At 37.4% G+C, this 25,574-nt stretch overlaps 1 protein-coding gene across 4 annotated transcripts in view; it reads right to left on the bottom strand.

The window, feature by feature from the left end:
• Positions 1-25,574, bottom strand: part of Epac (Exchange protein directly activated by cAMP) — a 541,224-nt gene that overhangs the window by 115,076 nt on the left and 400,574 nt on the right. For all 4 annotated transcript variants that reach the window (XM_065217278.1, XM_065217279.1, XM_065217281.1 and 1 more), the window contains 3 exons: positions 16,815-16,901; positions 11,667-11,808; positions 11,263-11,449 (listed from right to left, as the gene is read on the bottom strand). In XM_065217278.1, the coding sequence (XP_065073350.1) occupies positions 11,263-11,449; positions 11,667-11,808; positions 16,815-16,901 (416 nt within the window). The remainder of the gene's footprint in view (positions 1-11,262; positions 11,450-11,666; positions 11,809-16,814; positions 16,902-25,574) is intronic.

Here is a 25,574-nt window from a genome sequence, read left to right as displayed (position 1 = left end):
ATCCATTAACGCTTATATACAGCTGTTATCTTGCTGTTTAGCTGTGTGTGAACTTGAAAGGCGATTATTCAACCTTTTCCCGGATATCCAATAATCACTACACAGCTTTGTCTTGAAACCGGGTTAAATATTGTCTACGATATTTTTTAATGAAGGAATTTATTGAGTTTATATTTTGCTGTAAAAATAAAATTAATCCAAATTAGTTACAAGCAACACTACCAAATTACCCAAGTAACCAAAAGTTCTGATAAAAGGCTATTTATGGCTTAAGCAGCTTGGTTGAAGGTGGTCTATAGAATTCTAAGCAGCCTCATTTTTAAGTCGTTATAAAAACTTGAAAGTTCCTGTACCATAATGAATAGTATTCTAAGCACCCTCTGGCGGAACTTGAACGGAACTTTTAGAAAATAAATTTAAAAAAGGATTTTGTCCTCTACGTTTAAATTCTATATTTAGTTCGCACTTTTATGAAACTTATTTCTAAAGGCAGGTATTAATGTGTATTGATTTATCAGCATTAGAAGTAGAATTGGAGCTGTTTGGAGAATTAAACTCAGTTCTTCTGCGTGAGAGCACCAGCACGAACCGCTACGTCATTTGAGATATATTAAGGTGAGTTGTTGTCCCGCCTACTGTTGGAGTTTTCAGTGCCAGCTGATTGACTTGAATACGAAACACAACACCTTGATGAATTTTAAATTAGTGTTTGCCCGCATTGAATTCCAACACACTTGTGGCGCAGGGGTTAGCGTTCATAGATCGCATGCCCAATACACGGGTTCGAATCCAGGAAATTACTATTTCATTTATTTTATGTTTGGAAAGAATGTTGATGCGCTGCATAAATATAAGAATTATGATTAATTCGGGCCTCTGACCATTTCATATTAACGTACATTACATTTTGTTACTAATAAAGACTTGTGCGGATTTTTTCATGTGGCTTGAAAGTTCTGTCGGGACTTTATTCAAACTTGATGGTACTTGAAAGTTCTGTCGAAACTTTATTTGAACTTTATGGAACTTGAAGGTTCAGTCGGAACTTTATTTGAACTTTATGGAACTTGGAAGTGATTTTAATCGTTGAATGCGGAACTTTTGGTTACTTGGGTATTTACCCTGCACCGGAAATCTGGAATCGAGCTCGAGACGACCGCATTGGCAATCCTTGACACTAACAACTGTGCTACGCCAACACTTTGAACTGATGTAAAAAAATCAACATGCACTTCTACAACAAAATCGCTGAGTAGAGGCTTTATAATAGTGCACATGACTCACTTTTCTCGACTAGTTAATTCAGCTTTGTAAAAGAGCAGAGTAAAAGCTGAAAAACTGCACACGTCTAAAAATAAACCTAGCTGACTGTAAAGCTGCGTCCAAAGTAGCGCTAACACAGTTGATTAGCTGAGTACAGGTTGTTTAGTTGTGGAAAAAACACTTTTGATGTTTATGTTATTCAGCAAGAGTGGTTGGTTGTGTAGAACCCATCGCATGAGTAATATATTCACTTTATTAGCTTTGTTTTGCAGCTGCAAGTTGAAAGTTGATTAGGATGTGTATAAAAGCGACATTAGCGTTTATTGGCTGTTGTTATTCAGTGAGATTGGTAAATTGAATAATGGTTGGGAAAAAGTTGAGTAAACGCTTTACAAAACAATTTTGCTAGCTTTTGCTTGTAGCTGTATCTGCAACTTTTTTTCAGCTACTTTACAGCACAACGCTGCAAAAGTTGGCTTACAAAGCAAAAAATGTTAGTTGGGTGCTGTGCAACTCTAGAAACCTATTTCGAGCATGGTAAACAATGCTTAAATTAGGCTAAGCGTTGAATAAAAGATGATACAAGTTATACAAACATAGTTTATTTAATAAGCACAGTTTGGAATCCATTATTTATCATAGCATAAGTGACGTAGCTACATATTTACTTAGATACAAGATGATAAGCGATACCGGTGTAGTAATCTGGCAATGAAAACTCAGCATAGTTTTGAACTCTATCTTGAAATCAATCGCATCTAGAAATAAAAAAATCACACATTTGTTGTAAAATATTCCTACACACATATTGCAATTGTCAAAGAAGAAAAAGTTTTCGTCAAAGAACAGGTCATGAAATAAAGAATGGTGAATTCTGTGGTTTTTCATTCATTAACAAAAACATACCGGCTGCTTCCATGATTTCCTCTCATACTTTTTGAAACAACGATTCTGTTTTTGCCATTAAGTACCAACTCCAATCTGTAAAACAATGAGAACTTCCGCATTCAAGCTGTTTTTAGATAATTTTTTATGAAGAAATCTAAGCAAATTGCTTTGAAAAACCTTAATTCTTGTTTGAAAAAAATTTGATCATAACACCCTTTACTTCAAGAAACTGCACTGAAAATGTCAGCTCAATTGGGTGCAATCCCAGAGCGTTAATATTTTTTTTTCCTGGTAGATTTCATACCTGGCCCACTGTACATTGATGGTTTCGTCGATCCATGTGGGAAACTGAATCTTCTTCTACTTCTTTTCTTTATTTGACGTCGGTCTCTGTTCCGCAATCTAGTGCCAATCACCGACGAACATCGATTGCCATCCATTGACGGCAATCGAATGTGCAGGAAGGCAACTTCCACACCTGCGTAGGATATTTTGCTCCCATTCACAACATACATGGACCGGGACCAACGGCTTTACTTCCCTTCCGAAGGAAGACGTGACCAGAGACGACTGGGATTGAACCTAGACCCATTGTTTGCTTTCAACGGGGCAACGGCAAAAACGAACGAACTTCAAACAATGAACAAGCACCGCAACAATGAGTTGCTATCGAAAAACAGCCTATGGCGTGACTCGCAGCGAAAAAAACACACAGCTGCTTGTGTCAACAGCTACAAGCGAACTAGACATGAAACTTGTACATTAATAGAGTAAATCAGAATTGACGCACAAGGGTTACAAGCTTGCTTTAATTTAACTACAGGCAACTCTCCCTTAAGGGCCACCCACATTAGATCCGGATCGTATGCGTTGTGGCAAAGTGACAGCTAAATCTATTGTCTAACTGTAAAATTTACGTCAACCTAATGCAAGCTGATCTAATGGTGAGCCCTCAAGTAACAATTCAAGCTGAACAGTAAGAACAGAAGCTGATTATTGGTTGATCTAAGGTGTACAAAGTTAATTAACAGCAGGCTGAATATAAAGTTGATTATTATTGCATGAAGCTAATTGTATACCCATAATTCAACCTCAATAAATTAGCTGATCTAAAGATTGAACAAGCTTTATTTAAGCTTAACACTACTCCACAAATCAGCAATGCACTACACATATTTGGATAGCCTGTTTTGTTAAACCTAGTTAGAGTCACTCGTTGCATTTCCGGCATTTTAGTTCCTCTAAATTCACTGCCTGCCTTTCTAATCCCAAGCAGCGGCAGCAGTAGATACAAGGTAGAGGAGCTTTTTAGGAATAGCTCCGGGCAGAAGTGGGCTGTGACGACGTCGGAAGTATTAACATTTGTATTTTTCTGTATTTTGACTGCTAAATTGCACTGAACTTTCAGACAGAATTGCAAAAATATAACTCAATTATGGCACTAAAATACCTTCCACATGACCATGCAAAACTGCGTAAGGGTTTCGGGTGAACTATCCAGTTCATTCGAATCTCGCCGGGGACTGAGACAAGGTGACGGACTCTCATGCCTACTCTTCAACATCGCTCTAAAAGGTATAATGCGACGAGCCGAGCTCAACAGCCGGGGTACGATTTTCACGAAATCCGGTCAATTTGTGTGCTTTGCGGACGACATGGACATTATCGCAAGAACATTTGGAACGGTGGCAGAACTATACACCCGCCTGAAACACGAAGCAGCAAAGGTCGGAGTGGTGGTGAGTGCGTCAAAAACAAAGTACATGCTAGTAAGCGGAAACGAACATGACAGGATTCGTCTAGGAAGTAATGTCACGATAGACGGGGATACTTTCGAGGTAGTGGAGGAATTCGTTTACCACGACAACAATGTGAGTCGTGAAATACGAAGGCGCATCATCAGTGGAAGTCGTACCTACTACGGGCTCCAGAAGAAACTACGGTCAAAAAAGATTCACCCTCGCACCAAATGTACCATGTACAGAACGCTAATAAGACCGGTGGTCCTCTATGGACACGAGACATGGACTATGCTCGAGGAGGACCTGCAAGCACTCGGAGTTTTCGAGCGACGTGTGCTAAGGACGATCTTCGGCGGTGTGCAGGAGAACGGTGAGTGGCGGCGAAAAATGAACCACGAGCTCGCTGCACTTTACGGCGAACCCAGCATCCAGAAGGTGGCCAAAGCCGGAAGGATGCGATGGGCAGGGCATGTTGCAAGAATGTGATGTTGTACAAATAAATGTATGTATGTATGTATGACCATCGAAATAAATCGCGCACTTGTGTCCACATTGTGTTGACTACGCTTGAAAATGAGAGGAATGTTTACTGTCACCAGTTGTCGTTTACAATTCTGCATTGCTGTATAATACTCTTCCGGTCGCTGTTATTCAACTTAAATTTGACCTGTTTCAAGTTATTGATCATACCTTTTGCCACACATATGCTTAAGTCGTCCAGTAGGTATGATTGGTGTCTATGAATCAGCGACTGCCGGTTCGAATCCCGAAATGCCAAGGCTTTAGACTTATAATAATAATATAAATATGTAAATCAAATTATTCCGCACTTTGTAGTTCAAAAAAAAAAAAATATATAAATATATATATGAGAAATGAAGCGTTCTTTCATATTTTTTTCTCATAATAAAACTAGAAGGCTGCACAAAGACTGTTATTTAATGCCTTAAAAAGCTTATGATTTACATAACTGTTAAACTTTTGGCTGTTTAAATTCACCAGATTTAGATGTTCAAAAGCTGAACAAAGGTTAACATGGTCTATGTACAATAATTATTCAAACTAAGACTGAATTAAAATCGATTAAACAACACTTGTTAGGCATCAAATTGTTACCTGGGCCTTTGCTTTAAATTAAAGCTGTTTGATAATTTGTATGGAAAAGTAACCGAAGTAAAGGGTGTCCCCCAGCAAATTGCATCACGGATAAACGCCGTAGAAAATTACCCATTGGGTATTTTCCCTTGCAAATTTGGGTAGAAGCAGTTAAGAGTGTATTGTTTACACTGTATTTTTATCGCTGTCAGTTTTTCGAATGTTGTAAAAAATGGCGTCACCCGAAAAGTAACTTCGCGAATTGATTTTGCGCAAGCACCTGGAAAATCCTCAACTCTCTTTTCGGGACATCGGAAAACAACTCGGAATCGTGCAGTCAACGGTGAGTCCTGTGATTAAACGTTAGTACGAAACTCTGAGCATCGAACGGAAGGAGAAATGCGGTCAGAATGGATGTTCTATTAGTGATCAGGATCACAAGCGTGTCGTGAAAGCTTTTAAGCGGAATCCAGGGTCAGGAATGTGGCCAAAAAGTTGAATCTGTCTAAGTCTTTCATTCCACCGGGAGGGACTGCATACGTACAAAGTGCAGAAGGCTCCAAATTGTGACGAACGGCAAAATACGGTGGGAAAGTCACGGACCCAGATGCTGACAAAGCCTCATTGTCTCATCATGGATGATGAGACTTACGTCAAGGTGGACTTCCGGCAGCTTCCAGGGCTGCTGTTCTTCACCGCCCTGCACAAGTTTGATGTTCCGGAGGAAGTAAGGAAGCAAAAACTTTCCAAGTTTCCAATACATGATTTGGCAAGCGATGTGATTTTGTGGCAAACGGAGTGCGTCGTTCGTGACTACCGGGACTGTAAACGGGGTGATCTACATCAAGGAGTGTCTACAGAAGCGTCTGCTTCCTCTGTGGAAGCAACACGAGGGCCCTACGATTCTGGCCGAATCTAGCTTCGTGCCATTATTCAAGTGTTGTCCTGGAGTGATACGAAGCCAACGGGATTACTTTCGTACCCAAGGACATGAACCCCCCAACGCACCGGAACTAAGGCTCATTGAAAAATACTGGGCTATTATGAAGCAGGCACTACAGAAGCATCCCAAGGAGGTCAAATCTGAGGAAGACATGAAGAAAAAATGCGTTTCCGTACAGAAGAAGCTGCAGCCAGATGTTGTACAGAACCTAATAAGTGGACTGAAGCGTAAGGTGCGAGCGTACGGTTATGGTATTGAAGTTGAATGAATTAAATATGCCAAAGGCTTACTAATGGGTTATATTTTATTTTCTTAAGTTTGAAAAGGATCGGTCAACTTAGTAATTTTCTACAGCTTTTTTCCCTGATGCAATTTGATGTGGGACACCCTTTAGAATGGTACTCCATCGAGTTAGAGAGAGTTTACTGTATTCAACATCAAACATTAGATTTAAAAATCGCATAAATTATCGCTTTTTAGTAAAACCCGGTATTTCGGTTTGCAGAATAGTACGATACCACCGTTAAAACCGGTTAAGCAACCCTACACGGGAAAAAATCCGATCTCCGAAATGAGAAAAATGACTCATGATTTCATGAACACAGCGTATTTTCATGTTACGAAAATACACCACGAATAATTTTCATGATATCATGAGCAACTTTTGCGTAACGCAGCAAACATTCCCAAAATCATGAATCATCCGAGTTGAAATCATGAGCTAAATTCATGGGTTTAACTTTTAACTAAAAAATGCAAAAATAGAATAAAATAAAGCAAGCATCAGACTGGATTCGAACCAAGAACCTTGGGATCATTAAACCCATACTTTGACCACTAGACTATCAGTACTTGTATAAGATGGAAGGCAAAAGGCGTATAACCCAAGTTACATTGCAAGTTTTATAGAGGTTTTTATAGCATTCTACAAGTCTAAATTATGGTATACAGAACCCTCATAAAACCAGAATTCTTACTTGGGAAGAGATACCAATGTAGTGTGGTTTATGAACACGGTTTTTCAAGTACGTGTAACGCTTGTAACAGGCTTTATTCCACTGCATTATGAAATCATGAATTTCCATGACGAAATCATTAATCATTGTTACGATTTCATGGGATGGCAAGTTTTTTCATTACATGATTTTTTATTCATGAAAATGGAATCGGATTTGTTTCCGTGTAGTTCCAGTCTAACGGATTCCCTGCTCTCTAACGCAACACACTTTCTGAAGGACCGTAATATAAAAAGTGACCCCATCGTGGGCTTACTAATGTTACACCTTTCGAAATGATGATGAGGTATTGGAGAGAAATCTTAAAAATCTTAAGCTTCAACACATTTTCTGAATGGACTATAGGTACTGCCTTTAATCACATATCAGTAAAAGGCATTAGGCATTGAGAAAATGGCAGTCGATGTTATGAAGTGCAGTGCAAGTCCTATGCAAATATTAGAAAAATCATAGCGAATCTATTTTTTTTTTCAAGTTTAAATCAGTTGCATTGATTTTTTTTATATCAGTGAAAAATATAGAAAGCAGAACTGTAACTTTATCTGTGGACGATTGAATTTCGGGATGGGACTGATATGCAATTATGCTGATATGCTTGATCAAAGTCCATACTCACAAACCAAAAAATTATTCGCTTTTAGCCTATACATGTTCCGAAGCATGGAGAGAGTAGTGGAGAAAGCACAGGTTCGATAAATCGCAACGTTCTCGTGGTTCGAGTCCAGTCGGCACCCTTTTTTTCATCATATTTAATTTCTCTCGCTTATAAGGCCTGTACTCGAAAAAAAATACACCAGACAAAAGTGTTCGCCAAAAATTTATTTTAAGTCGGATTTTCTTGAAACTTTCAGGGAATGAACTAATACATATGGATTATGTTTCGGCATAATTACTTTATTCAATTTCCTTTCCATCGCTGAAAGCCCAAACCTTTCCCTTAAGACCCCTCATTACATTTTGTGCAACGGTGGAGCCAACCTTTTTGGTCACTTTCATCCATTCTTTTTTCAACTCCAGCTCGTTCTTAAACACCTTGAACGATTTTCGAACTTTGTTCTTCATTATGGCCCAAAATCTTTCCACCGGACGAATCTCTGGTGAATTTGGGGGGTTGGCGGTTTTTGGTACAAAAGCAACGTTATTGTCTCTGTACCAATCCAACGTCGATCGTGCGTAATGGCATGATGCCATGTCCGGCCAAAATAATTTCTCGCCTCCGTGGGACCGTGGCAACAGACGCTTCTGAAGGCACTCGGTGCGGTAATTTTCACGCCAGTTCGGTGCCTTCCGGACCTTGAATACACTAAGCCCAGCTCGTTTCATGGTTTGCTGAACGAACCAGGCGGAACAGTTTGCCTTCAGAGCCGCGTCGCGAATCGAAAGGTTCGGATTACGCTTGAAATAATCCAACACCTTCCGGGCCTTCACAGGGTCAGCTGTCTTCGATTTTCTTCCACTTCCAGCCCGCCGCTCGGTCGTTTGGGACTCCTTAAACGATTTTACCACCCGAGACACAGTTGTATGGGTGATTCCCAGTTATCTTCCGCTCCATCTCATGGTCGCAGTCGGATTTTCCATGACGGCGCGTAAAATTCTCCGGCGATTTTCTTCTTGTTTCGATGACATCTCAATAACCACTGAACCGATTGTTATGAAATTTTGCACATGTAAACAATTCACTTCAAACTAGTTATACCCAGATTTTCATCAATTTTTATCCACGGATAAAAAAAGTTACACACGGAAAAAATGGTGCATTTTTATCGAGTACAAGCCTTACACTCCACATTTTTTCAGTCATTGAATTGGACCGCAGCTCGGTATATCTCATCCTCCGTTCATGCGGTCTCCACTAACATCCTGCGATGATGTATCCCTCGTAATTTTAAGCAAATCTTACACCCCCTGGTTTGATGTAGTTTTAATTAATTAATATTTTCTTGCAAATTTGGATCACATCCAAATGCATTCAAATTTAAAACGTGGTATTTAACTTATCCTCGTTTGACTTTCGTTTTAAAAATGCGATCAAAATTCAATTCATTAAAATATCCTAACTTTTCATCTGCCAAATCCTGCGACAATCAAAGTGGTGCTTCGCATTTTAATTGTGTTTTCATCCACCACTTTAATTTCAAATCGCTTCGAAACTTAGCAAAACATTCCCATCCGAACGCAAACTTCCCTTTTCCATCAGATTTTCAAATAAATAGCCACTTTGATTACCGATTTGAGCCGTAAGGCCAACCAGCAGCATTGGGCAATAAACTCCCCCACGAGAAACGTGTTTCCGAAGCTCAAACTCAAACTTTTCAGTTAGCAAACAGCAAGTAATTTCGCGAGCTTCTGCTTTTCTTTGCAATTAGTTTCCACGAAAGCAGCGTCATTCCGTTTCCATTAGAGTTTGAGGAACGGTTATTTACCGACAACTATGCTGACAAAGCGAAACGAAAACTTAACGAATCATCCAGAAAAGGCATCCTAGCGAGAGGAACTATGTTTGCGAAACTTTCCCCAGTGCAAATGTAGACCCACACCCTGAAAATGGCACCGTGAATTACTATCAACTGTCTGGGTCTAATGAATAATTTATGAGTTCCACAGCGAAGATTTCGCCAACGGTCGTTCCAAATGGTTAATAAATTTTAAAACTTGTTAACACTCAAGCACCCCACGAACAACAACAAATTGTTGCCGCCCGCAAATGCAATGGCAGTGGTAAACCGCACTATCATTAATCTTCGGAGCTCCTTATTGTCACGGTGTTGGTAGTTGACGCCGATAAATAGGACTCGACGAAACATACGTCACCACCAACAAGAGCTGGGAAAATTGCACCCGCAGCGGAAAATTATGGGGGAGTGGTGTCGTTATCTCGGTTCCCACTGATAACTGCGGTGGAAAGTCCTCGTTTCAAGGGAGTTGAGGGCGTAATAATTGAAACATAAAGCATTTCTATCCAGCAGCTGGCTGGGAAAAACGGGAAAAATGGAGAATGAAGATCTTTGTGGGTTCTCGGAGGAAAGTAATAAAAATTATGTCACCGACAAAAACGATGACCTCGTAAAAGACTGGGTTTTCCGGTCCTTCTGTCAAGTTCTCCGTGGTTTGGGGGGGAAGGCACTTGGTTGGTGATTGCAGGGATGGGGGGATAGGAAGAGAAGAAAGTTGTTGTGGAACGTTTATTGCAGTAATGATAGTAAGGTTGAATCATGGGGGTTGAGGAGTTGCGAAATACTTGGATAGTTTATGCTTGGAAGGGATGTTTAGGGGTGTTGAAAATATCATTGTTATTCTAATCGTAGATTTCTGTTTGCTATTTTTTTGCTTGCTGTTCTTTTTTTCTTTTGTATTTTCTCAATTTGATTTATTTAAATTTCTTACGTTTTGGTTTATTTAGCTCTTTGTTTGGTTCTTTTCAATCATGTGTGTAGTCCTTAATGGACATATTTTTCTCATGTACGTTGTTAACTCATTTTCTCCCACTTGGATTTTTACAATTTACTTTTTTTTTCCAGATGTGATTTATAGTTTTGATATTCAGATTTTTTTCCCGGGATCATGAATCTCATTTCATGGTTTTGATTTTCAAACTTTTAAGTAGGTACTTTGCTGAATAGGAAATAAGAGATTCAAATGAGGCAGATTGAATTGTGGACACCTCTCTGCACGCAGTTTTACGAAGGGATCAGTTTGGTTTGCATTGCAGTGAGTGTTCTAACGCCAATGACAGGACAATATAGAAAGGGGTGGGACGAGAGCCGTAAGTTTTAATGAGTTGTACGAATACTTAATTTCTGGGAAATTTTGCTCTCTTGCAGCAGCTGATGGACGGCCATCCATCCAACCAACGCTAGGAATGATTTTATGTGCACTAAATTTGTAATGACTTCAATTAATTCCTTTGGAATGGAATCTTTCGATCCGAGGTTGCAATACTCATTTCAGATAAAAGCATATTTTTTACGGATTATGAAATCATTGAATGTTATGATCTTATTTGAATGTGTTTGATACATAAAGCCTGTCAGTTTCACTTCATGAGAGTCGTAATCAGCGATTTTATCAATTTTTACTCACTCACTGCCATTATACGCATAACTGTCCCATTTTCTTTGCAATCCTCATGGACCGTGGGACTCTTAGAAAACAACATTGAAAGGTTCTATATGTCAAACACATATTTTGCAACCACTCCATGTACCTAACAAGTAAAACATATGTTCATAACATCTTTAGAATCATGTATCTAAGGGGAAATGAGCATTTGCAACCTTGCTTCGAACACGATTTTATGGCACCGTATTGTACTTACGGTTTTCGAAGAATCATCCTAAGCGTTGCGTCCGGACCTCGGTGCAGCAGTCCGGGTAAGGCTTCTCGAATGTGGTCGTTCGCTTGGCTGACATCGTCGGAGGAAGGTGACCCACCAGCCGTGCCGTCTTCGTCCACTTTGAACCGATACAGAAAGCACTTGTCCTTGAAGGGTTGCTCTTTTGCCACTGATTTTTTCAAGGATAAAGAAGAATACAATAATGGTAATTATTTAGAGTAAAATCCAAACTAAATGCATGGAACATTCCCATCTTTCATCTCGTGCTCGTTTATTGCATAACTCAAGGGGAGTAAGAACGCACTCAGGTAGGTAGGTCTTTGTTGTCGCTACGCTAGCGCGAAAGTTATGAATATTCAGAACAGAGCTACAATAATATAAATTACCATGACTGAGGACGCCTTCCTCCATCAGGGCTTGCCACATGCCGGCCGCTTGCGTTCGGGTGTGCACGATGGGGGACAGATTCTGCAGCCAGTCGACCAGCTCCGTACCGGGGGCGCACTTGCGAATAAACTTGCCGCCCACCTGTGGAGGAAAACATAAATCAAGGATTTAATTGAAATTAAGAACAGGAATGATTATTTTTCCTGGAAGTCGTTTTGGAGGGAAATTAAATGGAGTTTTTGCATTAAATATTATTAAACATGAGACATTGAATTCTCAGGTTAAAAAAATCAATTTTATTGTCTTGTCAATTGGTTATTATGAATACAGGGTGGATTCAATATTAGCAACACGATGCTGTCAACTTTAATTTGATTGTGAATATTTCACAAAGGTTTTACGGATAGTTCTGTAACTTTGGATGTGACCAGACGACTGATATGATTTTGAAAAGGTGAAAAGTAGAAAATTGTGTGTCACCAAAATCAGAACATTTATGTATGTCAGTTTACGATTGGTCTATTTTAAACTAGTAAATTTTCACTTGGTAAATTTTCAATTGGTAAATTTTCCATTGGTCAATATTCAATTGGTCAATTTTAAATTGGTTAATTTTCAAATGGTCAATTTTCAATTGGTCAATTTTCAATTGGTCAATTTTCAATTGGTCAATTTTCAAATGGTCAATTTTCAATTGATCGATTTTCAATTAGTCAATTTTCAGTTGGTCAATTTTCAAATGGTTAATTTCAAATTGATAAATTTTAATTTTTTTTTATCTTCATTTAAGAGATTTTTAGCAATAAGCTAGTTCATCTCTACAATTTTCAATTGGCTAATTTTCAATTGGTCAATTTTCAATTGGTCAATTTTCAATTGGTCAATTTTCAATTGGTCAATTTTCAATTGGTCAATTTTCAATTGGTCTATTTTCAATTGGTCAATTTTCAATTGGTCAATTTTCAATTGGTCAATTTTCAATTGGTCAATTTTCAATTGGTCAATTTTCAATTGGTCAATTTTCAATTGGTCAATTTTCAATTGGTCAGTTTTCAATTGGTCAATTTTCAATTGGTCAATTTTCAATTGGTCAATTTTCGATTGGTCAATTTTCAATTGGTCAATTTTCAATTGGTCAATTTTCAATTGGTCAATTTTCAATTGGTCAATTTTCAATTGGTCAATTTTCAATTGGTCAATTTTCAATTGGTCGATTTTCAATTGGTCAATTTTCAATTGGTCAATTTTCAATTGGTCAATTTTCAATTGGTCAATTTTCAATTGGTCAATTTTCAATTGGTCAATTTTCAATTGGTCAATTTTCAATTGGTCAATTTTCAATTGGTCAATTTTCAATTGGTCAATTTTCAATTGGTCAATTTTCAATTGGTCAATTTTCAATTGGTCAATTTTCAATTGGTCAATTTTCAATTGGTCAATTTTCAATTGGTCAATTTTCAATTGGTCAATTTTCAATTGGTAAATTTTCGAATGGCCATTTTTCAATAGGTCAATTTTCAATTGGTCAATTTTCAATTGGTCGATTTTCAATTGGTCAATTTTCAATTGGTCAATTTTCAATTGGTCAATTTTCAATTGGTCAATTTTTAATTGGTCAATTTTCAATTGGTCAATTTTCAATTGGTAAATTTTCAATGGGTCAGTTTTCAATTGGTCAAGTTTAAATTGGTAAATTTTCGAATGGTCGATTTTCAATCGGTCAATTTTCAATTGGTCGATTTTTAATTGTTCAATTTTCAATTCGAAAATTTTCAATTGGTTGATTTTCAATTGGTCAATACATGTTGGTCAATTTTCAATTAGTCATTTTTTACTTGGTAAATTTTAAATCGGTCAATTTTCAATTGGTCAATTTTCAATTGATCGATTTTCAATTGGTCGATTTTCAATTGGTCGATTTTCAATCGGTCAATTTTCAAATGGTTAATTTCAAATTGATCAATTTTCAATTGGATAATTTTCAATTGGCTAATTTTCAATTGGCTTATTTTCAATTGGCTAATTTTCAATTGGCTAATTTTCAATTGGTCGATTTTCAATTGTTCAATTTTCAATTGGACAATTTTCAATTGGTTAATTTTCAATTGGTCAATTTTCAATTGGTCAGTTTTCAATTGGTCAAGTTTCAATTGGTCAATTTCCAATTGGTCATTATTTAATTGGGAATTTTAAATTTGTCAATTTTCAATTGGTCGATTTTCAATCGGTCAATTTTTAATCGGTAAATTTTCAATCGGTCAATCTTCAATTCGTCAATCTTCAATTAGTCAATTTTCAATTGGTCAATTGGTCAATTTTCAGTTGGTCAATTTTCAATTGGTCAATTTTCAATTTGACAATTTTCAATTGGTTAATTTTCAATCGGTCAATCTTCAATTGGTCAATCTTCAATTGGTCAATTTTCAATTGGTCAATTTGCAATTGGTCAATTTTCAATTAGTGAATTTTCAATTGGTCAATTTTCAGTTGGCCAGTTTTCTATTGGTCAATTTTCAATTGATCAATTTTCAATTAGTCAATTTTCAATTGGTCAGTTTTCAATTGGTCAAGTTTAAATTGGTCAATTTTCGAATGGTCAATTATCAATCGGTATATTTTCAATTGGTCAATTTTCAATTGGTCAGTTATCAATTGGTCGATTTTCAATTGTTCAATTTTCAATTTGACAATTTTCAATTGGTCAATTTTCAAACGGTCAATCTTCAATTGGTCAATCTTCAATTGGTCAATTTTCAATTGGTCAATTTTCAATTGGTCAATTTTCAATTGGTCAATTTTCAATTGGTCAATTTGCAATTGGTTAATTTTCAATTGGTCAATTTTTAATTGGTCAATTTTCAATTGGTCAATTTTCAATTGATCAATTATCAATTGGTCAATTTTCAATTGGTCAATCTTTAATTGGTCAATTTTGAATTGGTCAATTTTCAATTGGTCAATTTTCAAGTGGTCAATTTTCAATTGGTCAATTTTCAATTGGTCAATTTTCAATTGGTCAGTTTTCCATTGGTCAATTTTCAATTGGTCAATTTTCAGTAGGTCAATTTTCAATTGGTCAATTTTCAAGTGGTCAATTATCAATTGGTCAATTATCAATTGGTCAATTTTCGATTGGTCAATTTTCAATTGGTCAATTTTCAATTAGTCAATTTTCAATTGGTCAGTTTTCAATTGGTCAATTTTCATTTGGTCAATTTTCAATTGGTCAATTTTCAATTGGTCAATCTTTAATTGGTCAATTTTGAATTGGTTAATTTTCAATTGGTCAATTTTCAATTGGTCAGTTATCAATTGGTCAATTTTCAATTGGTCAATTTTCAATTGGTCAATTTTCAATTGGTCAATTTTCAATTGGTTAATTTTCAATTGGTCAATTTTAAATTAGTCAATTTTCAATTGGTCAATTTGGTCAATTTTCAATCGGTCAGTTTTCAATTGGTCAATTTTCAATTGGTCGATTTTCAATTGGTCAATTTTCAATTGGTCAATTTTCAATCGGTCAATTTTCTAATGGTTAGCTTTCAATTGGTAAATTTTATATTGGTTTATTTTAAATTGGTATATTTTCAATTGGTAAATGTTCAATTGCTGAATTTTCAATTGGTTGATTTTGAATTTGTCAATTTCCAATTGGTCAATTTTCAATTGGTTCATGGCTACAAAGCCTTTGGGATTTTCCTTATTAAAGAGTTGTATAGATTTTTCTCATTTAGTTTACTTAAATCTTTGGAAATCCTAAAGAAATATATCCAATTGGTTACTTGGTCAATTGGTCCATTAGGATCGTTTGGGCATTGGGTATTTGAGCATTAGGGAAATTGGTCAATTGATGATCAATTTGTTAATTTTCAGTTGGGCAATTATACATTTGGTCAATTTTTAATAGGTCGTTAGGTCAATTAGTCAGTTGAGCAATCGATCAGTTTGGTAACGAATCAACTAAGCAATTGGTCGATTGGTCAATTCGTTAGTCTTCAGTTGGTAATGTTGCCAATTTATAAATTTCAGTAGGTGAATTGGTCAACTGGTTTATTGGTCACTTGGTCAATTGGACTGTATGTAAATTGGTCAATTAATCAATAGGGCAGTCACTTGAAAACTTGTCCGGGGGTGAGAGTTGAACTCGTGACTATGGCGTGAGAGGTATAGATGTTAACCAAACCTCGGGGTCGTCCCCTCAGTTTGACAGTTAAACAATTGGTCGATTTTAAATTCATAGTTTGTTAATTTTTCAATTGATCCATTTGGCAATTGGGTATTTGGGCAAATAGTTATCTGATTATCTGGTCATTTTGAAAATTTGTCAATTGGTCGATTGGTCAATTGGTCAATTGGTCAATTGGACAATAAGTCTATTGCATAATTAGTGAATTGTACAATTGGTTGGACTATTGAATAATTGGACAACTGCACATTTGGTCAATTGTCAATTGGCTAATTGGTTGTGTGGTCAATTTTCAATTCGTCAATTTACAATATTCAGTTGGTCAACTGGTTCATAGGTTCATTTGTCACTGAACAATTGATCAATTGGGAAATTCATTAATTAGTGAATTGCGCAATTCGATGATTTGAAAATGGGACAACTTGACAATTGCTCAATTTGACAGTTTATAAGTGGACAATTTACAATTGGATAATTTCGACAATTGGACAATTGGACAGTTGGACAATTGGACAATTGGACAATTGGACACTATTGTCTTATTAAATCTTTTTCTAGTGTTACACTTTATTATTGGGTTTTTTTTTCATTTCTAATATGTGCAAGGCTCCGTTATGATTCGTATATGTTTTTTGGTAATTTTGTTTTCTTATCTTCAACTTCCCTTTTTATATTATTTACTATTTCTTACTGTTCCCATTTCTTATTTTACCTGTCTCCAATATTTCCGTCTTCCTTTTTCCCTTCTCAATTTTTATTCCGTTATGAATATTTAACATTGAATTTTTCACCTTCCATCCGTATCGTTCTAAATTGAATTTCACCATTACTTTAACCAGTACGGTTGCTGCAAAATCCCCTTTCCGAAAGGAGCTTTTCGTAATCAAATCCGGCAATAAATTTGGATTTTCATGCCTGGTTCTTTTTTCTTCTCACGGTTATAAGGTAACAGGAAACTTACCTTCCGATCCTTGAGGCAGCTGGTATTGTCCGATACTAGGAGCGTCCGCAGGGCCCATCCCATCCGCGACATGGCGGGACTTGGAGCCTGGTTTTCATCGAGTTGAATATTGTATTGTCATGGAAGTGGAGAGAATGGAAAACAAATAGAAGCATTAGCATATTTGAGCTCCATTTATGCCGGACGACGAGGACGACGACAACGGCAATGGGCACTCAGACTACTGACTGTGTATGAAGAGATAAAAGTTGAGAGTGGGTCCCCGGCCGAGCGTTATAATAATAATGTTTGCTTTTCATCCTTTTTCGCTTTCTCCAGGAGTGTCGTTCTGGTTTGGTTCGTATGTGTATTCATTCAGGGACGGGAGGAGGAAAGAGTATTACCCGGGTTAAACGCTGCTGGCTAACCCGGTCTCCAGGGTAGAAGGTCAATTTGCATACTTTCAATTTCGGTCAACGTAAAATGTGGATCTGCAGTGTTTGATCTAAAAATACGGTTTGCTGTAACGGACGGAGAAACGATCCTAATGGGGCAGATTACATCTGATAAAAGAGCAAGCTTTATTTTTGAAGGATCAGCTCTGTCTTGCTCACTGTCAACGATTTACATAATTTACACGAATGACTCAAATAACATCGTCACCTAATTGCTGTTCGACACTTTCCCCACCCAAGTCGATACATAATCTCAAGTTCCTCCATATACATCGCTGGAAAATGGAGCAAAACACGTTCCAAAAGAGCAAACAAGAGGCTATTAAAAGGCCTAAAGCCGATATGCTGCTTATCCAAAAACAAACCGCCACCGTATTAAACAACCATCAGCGCACACAGCTCCTCCTGCTGCTTTACCATCGACATCCGTCGTCACTATACAGCATTTTCTAGCTTGACAGCCTTCCTCGTCCTCCATCAGTCTGATGTTGCGTGTGCTTTGTAGGTGGGTAGGTACGTGATAATCAAATTTACAGCACAGCGATAGCTTCCCCCTCCTTGTTCTATGAGCTTCGACAGCTTCAGTTACTGGTGAATAGATCCCTGTTCTTCTATCTATAACTTCTGATGATGATGATGATGACGACGACGACGACGACGACCCCGAACATGGTGTGGTAATAGTCACTCGGCTAGAAGATGAACTTCCCTTCTTCCACTTACAATAAAGCGGTATGTAATTACGAGTCAACCAAAAATAAACCGAAAATCGTTGACTCTGATCATGATTCAATTACCGTTGTTTAGTTGTTTTCCTGCTCGCTGTGATTGATGGCGGGTAGGCCAAACCGTTTGATGGGGGATGATGCGTCTCCATTTCTCAGCAAAGTTGTTCACGATGCCCAAACAAAGAAGGTTGGAATGCTCTCCCTGCTTGGCGTTGGGTGTGAATGTTTACTCACCAACTCAATCAAGTGTCCTGCGGTTCAGTGGTGCTATGGGCCATCAGTAATGTAATCTCCAAGAATAATCACTTCATCAACTGCAGAAGTTTTTTTTTTCGAGAACGGTCATAGCCGACTGCACGGCGAATGATAACGACCCACATTTGAGTTTAGTTCACTCATAATCGCCAAAACTGCAGGAACAGCGCAGCGATGAGTAAATTTTCCTCATGGTTTCCTGTGGAATAACCTTAAAAATCTGCCGGAAAATGAGGAAATTTGACGAAAATTTTACTCAGTCTAGGAGTAGTGCCAATAGACTGAGAGAATCCAATCTCTTCTTTTCTCATATTTGGGAAGTTTTTCCTGGACAAACGTGGAAAAATCTAGAAAAACATGAGGCAAATTGACACATCACTGAGTTCCTGCACTTTGTGATTTATAAAATAACTAAACTCAAATTTGGGTTCGTTCTCATTCGCTGTGTGCGATATCCTATGCAGGTATGAAGGTTACCTTCCTGCACATTCGATTGCCGTCAATGGATGGCAATCGATGTCCGTCGGTGATTGGCATTAGATTGAGGAACAGAGACCAACGTTAAATAAATGAAAGGAGTTTTACATTAATCCAGATCTGTTCGATGCAATCCTACAGAGCGTTCTCGATCATTCTTATTTTGAGTTTGGAGTGGGATGCGGCTGTTGGTTGCATTTCGGTCGCAACGGAAGACCTGATAATGATCAGCTGAAGAGCTTATAATGCTAATGGTGCGTCCATCGAGTCATGCCTCTGTCAATACAACAACGTCCGAACTGGCTAGCAGGAATTCCTTGGCACTGGAGTTCATACCACCGACATTTTGGTAGTAAATCAAAGCTGAGTGTGAAGCATCCGACAAATAAAGTTATTAGAATAGCCTTTGTTGTTTTGAGGACCGTGCTTACCTGTGCGTCCGCACAAAGGTTACAGGAGGGAGATTTTGTTAGTAGGTTAGGTTCGTTGGATCTGGATTCACCTTGATAAGTGATGCGACCGTAGTTTTGATATAGTGAATTTAGTTCCGATATTGACGCGAATAAGACTTGCGATCTTTTGATGCCTGGTAGGCGATGCGACCCTATCAAAATTGGCGTAGCAAATGGGGGTGCCAGGAGGCCCCCTCCAGAATTGTTGGTGTTTCTTTTGACTCACCGGTATTTTGTCAAGCTTGTTAAGTACGATGCTACTATTTAACAGTGATTAATAAAATTGGACCATAAACAAAGATTTTTTTAAAGTCCTTTATGTTGATTACTTTTGTTATGTTTTGGACTAGATGAAACAATTTTGAGAAATTATATTATATCAAATCGATGGCAATAATACGTCTTCAGGCTCTACAAATTGGTCATGAGCCCAGGAATTTTTCTTTGACTTGTGGGTACTTAGTAGAACTTCAAATAGAAGTTCAGGGAAGATCGTAGAAATTAATTAAACCTGGTAGAAATTTTGTGAACTTCATACACCCTCAGAAAAAAAAATCGTAGGAAGGAAGGAAGGAAGGAAGAAACTTGGAAAAGTTCTGAAAACTGCGTAGAAGTACATAATTAATTTAAATTTGAGGAGCTTCTTAGAAGTTAAAGGAACATTATTTTATTTTAGAGAAGCTCAGTATTGATCAGGAACCTTTACATAATTTAAGGTTTTTTAAGCCTCATAGACTTTTTTTGTGTCAGGTATTTCCATCACTGTGACCATTTTTCTGATCCATTGTGATATATTCCCCATTTTTTTCTTTTATAAGCTATATCAAGATGCCGTATCACTATTATTAGGAGTGATCGCCATCGCTTGACTAATAGCATTATCCCAGCATGGCATTATACTTCGAATAAAGTGCACTGCTGTACTGGGAGTTGTTCTCCAAATGTCAAAGGGTTCAATCAGCCCCTTCTCGAAGAATTTACGCCTTTTATTGAAAATTGCCGGACAGTGGCATAGCAAATGTTCCGAGTCTTCCTTTTCTATGCCACAGAAGCGACATACAACATCTTGAAGTTTTCCAATCAGCTTCAAGTGATAACGGCTCGGACAATGACCTGTTGTAAGACCTGCATATATACTAAGATCTTTCTTAGAAAGTTCCAGGATTTTGTGGGTCACAGAAATGTTTGGATTAATGAATCGCTTCGACTGCCTAGCAATAGAAGTGTTCTTCCAGTTTCCTCCACTTCTGAAGATTCCCACGCTTTCAGCTCCATTCTAAGAGAAGCAGCCGATAAGCCAGAAAAGGGCTCTGGCCCGATGAACTTATGAGAAGATCCGAGTCTTGCTAGTGCATCAGCTCTCTCATTTCCCTCAATCCCGCAATGACCAGGAACCCAATATAAGTTGACTTGATTATGACAAGACGATTTTTGAAGTGATTGAACACACTCCCACATAGACTTAAAATAGTTGTAGAAATTACGTGAAAATTCAAGAAATTTCGTTCATATTCGCGGAAAATCAGCAAGAAACGTAGAAGTGCAGCAAACTTTGTAGAAGTTTTTCGAATTTCGTAGCTGCTTATAATTGTAAGGAATTTTGAAAAAAATCAGGGAATTTATTAAAAGATCTAAAAATAGTTCAATACTCTTCTAAGAACTTGAGTTATTTTCGCTTCAGTTTAGGGAACTTCGTTGCAGTTTTTTCAGAGATCTTACTCCAAAAAAGCTCCATGAACTTCTTGGAGGTTTTGGGAACTTCACTAAATTTCAAGGACTTTATAGGTGTTCAAGAATTTTTGGAGGCGAACCAGCCTAAGGCTGAAAGCCTCCTAAATAAAGCTAAATTAATTAATTGTTCAAGAATATTTGTGGATGTCTTAGCTGTCTTTCCAAAAGTGCAAAGATGTTCAGAGATCCTTGTTAAATTAAGAGAGATGGAAAAAAATATGGAATTTGGAATAAATTCAGGGAACTTCGTAGAAGTTGAGGAAATTTTGTAAAACTTAAGTTTTGTAGATGTTCAGTAAACGTTGCATGAGTTACAGAATATTCGTTCAGATATCCTTTCTAGACAACAGAAAATATTCAAAAGATCTCCATACAGTCGATGATTTAATTAGTAAAGTTCACTGGATATTTGGTAGGTTGTAGGTTGATCAGGAAGTATTCAAAAGTTTTCCAGCTAATGGAATCAGATGGAATCTTGAATGATGAATATTGATTTTATGGTCAGATTTGTACATTCTTTACAAGGAAGACCCGTGCCTTGGTGATTTAGCCATATTGTCGAAAATTTGCACTCCAGCAGCTGAAATCCGGGCAGAAGTTTCAATTTATGCATATACCTATTATGTATAAATTTCTTTCTTTTCGATGAATTGTATGCCCGGAATTCAGCTGCAGGATAGTTCGCATGGATTAGCACACAAAAAATTCCGTGCTTTTTGTGTGTATTTTTTTTAATAAATTACCTGAAAAAGCTCTTACCTGTAGATAGTACGTGTAAATAATAAATTGATACCAAATGGGTTTAACCACAACTAACAAAATTTAAAATATTGAAAATATCCTAACTTTTGTAGAAATCAGTTAAACTACTATCTAGTTTCGAGTTCATTCCTTTCGATTAGAAATATAGTTAAATCTTGATTATATATAACTCTGAAAGTTAGTTAGTCCAATGCATGAGTAAAAATTGTTCTGGATAAATTACTTTTATCACTTTTATAACTTTTTTTTCTCTTCAAATATCAGAATCATGACATTCCAAATCCGGTTTCTTAAAACCCTGATGAAGTTAAATTATAAACTGATTATTCACAATTTTTGCCACATTTCAAGATTTTTCGAAATTTTTTCTTACTTTCTTATCTCGTAGAATTTTTCTTTCGAGAAATGCTGTGAGTCTCAGAATCTATCTTAGTTTCCTAAGATCTTAAATTACGAATTTTGAAGACCAGGAGATTCAAAACTTGTCTAAGTTTATGATATCGAAAACTTTTTTAAATCCATTAAATTTATTTTATTTTGAAACTTTTGATTAGGTCAAACATATTATAATTATTAAAATTCTCATTTGTTTTTAATATAAATGTACTAGAATTTTTATGAATTGACTGTCTAGGAAGGATCTTGCAATTTTATCTTAGTCTTATAATTAGGACAATTGATCTAAATTCGTTGAATTTTATTTACATTTGTATTCGAAGAACTTATGCTTAAAATCTGTATCAGAGATATCCTTTTTTATTTGCTACAAAATCTTGAAAACATATGGGATTGGGATCCCGAAACAATTTTTATTTTGACATTCACAATGTTCAGAATTGTGCATCTGCAACATAAGCATGTACGTAATTGGTGAATTTGTTAGTTATTTCGACGCTTTTGGACAATGCTTGACATGTCCCATTTATTTTTCAATAGTTTCCTGTTGAAAATCAAAAGCCAATAGCATTGTTATCAATGCGTAGACATATTTCTGATCGATTGGTGATAAAATTATTGAAATTGGTCCAGGGGCAGCTGAGTTATTAACGTTCAAAATCTTTCATAATTCCGTTACATGTTCCATTTTTGGTTTTCATAAAGTGTACCCCGTATAAATATCACCAACGTAGTCCTACGTCAAAAAATTTTGCATCTTGAACATTTTCCTACGTCCTAAATGTATTAAATTTATTCTGTGTGCACTTTACCTTGAAACATCCAGAATTAAAAAAAAATCTAAAATTCAAACTCCTGAGTTTAATTATGGTTCCTATGCCTGAGATTCGACTGATGGTGAAATATTAAAAAAAAGCTAGTTACAAAATTCATGAAATTACCTAACTCTGAGAATTTTCTTAAGTTTGAGATGCTTACATTTACAAGATCCGTCAACGGCGCCGGTGGTGTAGTGGTAAGCGTGATAACCTCTCACCCCAGAAGGCCTGGGTTCAATCCCAGTCGGCGCCGCCGGGATGTTCTGAGGCATAACATCTCTGATCACGCCTTCCTTCGGATGGGAAGTAAAGCCGTTGGTCCCCGGTTCATGAGTTGATGGGTCGATATGTAGGGTCCAGGTGTGGGAGCTGCCTTCCTGGCACGTCAGTAGCATTGGTGCTCAGCACGGAAAACAAGATCGACGGAAAAAACAAACCAAAGGAAAATAAAAATTTACAAGATCCGGACTTTGATTTCAATACAAAAACCATGAACAAACGATCATTGCTTGTTCAAAATCAGTAAGCGTTTAAGGCTCTCCCACAGGTGCCACAAAAGTTCAAATAATGGACGCAGTGGTTTTACTCCTCTCCCCAACAAAAAAAAAAGCCCAATCGTTGTTATGGAATAAATATAATCAAATTTATTGTTTCACCATTAAAGTAATAGCAAGCCTCAATGTCATATTATTGGTCACAGAAAAAAAAATATACTCAAAAATAAGTTGCCTTGACGCAATTTGAGTGAGTTTTTATTTAACCGTAGTTTTGCAAAATTAAAAAAAAAAAGTGCAGCAGGCCCTTAGGCCCCCTCCAGATAAATTTTCTAGCTATGCCAATGCCTATCAACACAGTAATGTAAAGTGAGCTGGGATGAAACCCACGGTCTCCTACTCAGTAAGCAAAAACGGTTGGACTATACAACCGAGCCCTTTACATTACGACAATCCACCGGCATGAATCTATTCAAATGAAATAATGTGTAACCGATGGTTCCAAAATAGGGCTTGCGACTCTATCACAAGTCGACTGTATAACAGTTTGAAATAGTAGGCGTCCTGAATCCAACTCTACGTCAGTCTCTCACTTTCCCATACCTTTCCAGTCTCCCGTGGCAACGTCCTTTAGAGCTCAATTTTGGCATGTGGATACATTGTGTTTCAGAGCAACTATTGGCCAAATTTGAGTGCTCTAGGACTTTGTTTACCCCCTGACGATAATAGGTTAAGGTATTGCCGAAGCCAACATTTCCCCTATAACTTATTCTCTATATCATTAGTGGTAGCCAGGCATGGAAAATCATTTGCTTTCATTTCGTGCATTCATTTACATTCATTTGCTCCTAACTTTTGACGTTGGATAACGTCTTTCGGCAACATACGGGGGTACAAAATTGAAAACAGTCATTTTGGATGCGCTACGAAAAATTAAAAGATTTTGAACGATAATAACTTAACCGTCTCTCGATAGATTTACGAGATAATGGCATCAATCGATTGGAAATATTTCTAGCAATTTGCTGAATGTTTCAAAACTATTGATTTCATTCTGTAAACTATTGAAAAATGGTTAAAAGTAAACCATTGTCTAAAGATGGTAAAAATCGATTGATTTTTTTATATTCTTATACTTTCTCCAACCGAGACATCAGATGCGAGTATCTGACACCTCTGATATTTTCTGTTTTACTATATAAGCGTCCAACAAGGTCACCCGTTCCATCATTGTCTATCCGATCGTCGACCCAGCAGCAGAGCAGCAGAGCAGCAGTACCAGAGCAGTGGAAGCAGAGCAACGGCAGCAGAGCCTGGGGGCAAAAGGGCAACTACGCCGAGTGCGTTGGTGCCAGTGCTCCGGTATACTGGGCCGCCGTCATGGAATGCCCAGCTGCTGCAGTTCTCAGTCGGTCGTATTCACCGTCTGCTCCGCAAGGGCAACTACGCCGAGCGCGTTGGAAAAATGGCCCTTTTCAGGGCCACAACAAAGAGTTTAACGATTAATTTTCTAATGCCTTTCCGACACTTGAATATCGAAAGTTGAATCTTCGCAGAGCCATAGATTCCATTTTTATTGCATTTCTACAAAACTTATTTCATAATCGAACTCGTCTTCACAGACTGTGTGAAGAAGAACGATGCATCATCGAGCACAACCCGTTCCGTTCCAAAATCGTCCTCGTCACAACCTCCAAAACAACCATCTACCCTCTCGACATCTCAAGTGGATTTCCCGGTACATCATACCACCTAGCGCTGTTCTACTGATTGGTAATAATATTTACCCGGAGTTCACCGCACTCGTGGTTGAAGCAAAGCGCCCGGCATGCAAACCGCTCATCAAAATCGTCATCGCCATCCGGTACCCATGCTCGGCATAACCATCATTCCAAAACCACAACCAAAACGGCCCTTTTAATAATTCGACAAAGAGTTAGTTTTGAAGACAATTTCTTTCCAGAATATCACAGTTACACTTAATTTTGGGGACTATACTGGGGTGTGGGAACGCTGGAAGGGGAGATGCTGTCTGTCTTCGAACTACCAACATCATTCCAAAGCTCATCCAGGGCGACAGAGTAGAGCAAACCCAACAACATCAGCCCAACAAAACGGCCCTTTTCAGGGCCACCAAACTTTCGCAAAAGAGTTATTAAGGAATATTCCTAAAATATAATATAATAAAATATAAGATATTCACGATCAATCAA

This window comes from Ochlerotatus camptorhynchus, unplaced genomic scaffold (genome assembly GCF_037179485.1).
Source record: "Ochlerotatus camptorhynchus isolate MF236.1 unplaced genomic scaffold, CSIRO-AGI_Acam_v1.1 ptg000071l, whole genome shotgun sequence".
In the NCBI taxonomy this organism is placed as follows: Eukaryota; Metazoa; Arthropoda; class Insecta; order Diptera; family Culicidae; genus Ochlerotatus; species Ochlerotatus camptorhynchus.
Note: the sequence above shows the minus strand (reverse complement) of the source record. Positions and strands in the feature narration are given on the sequence as shown.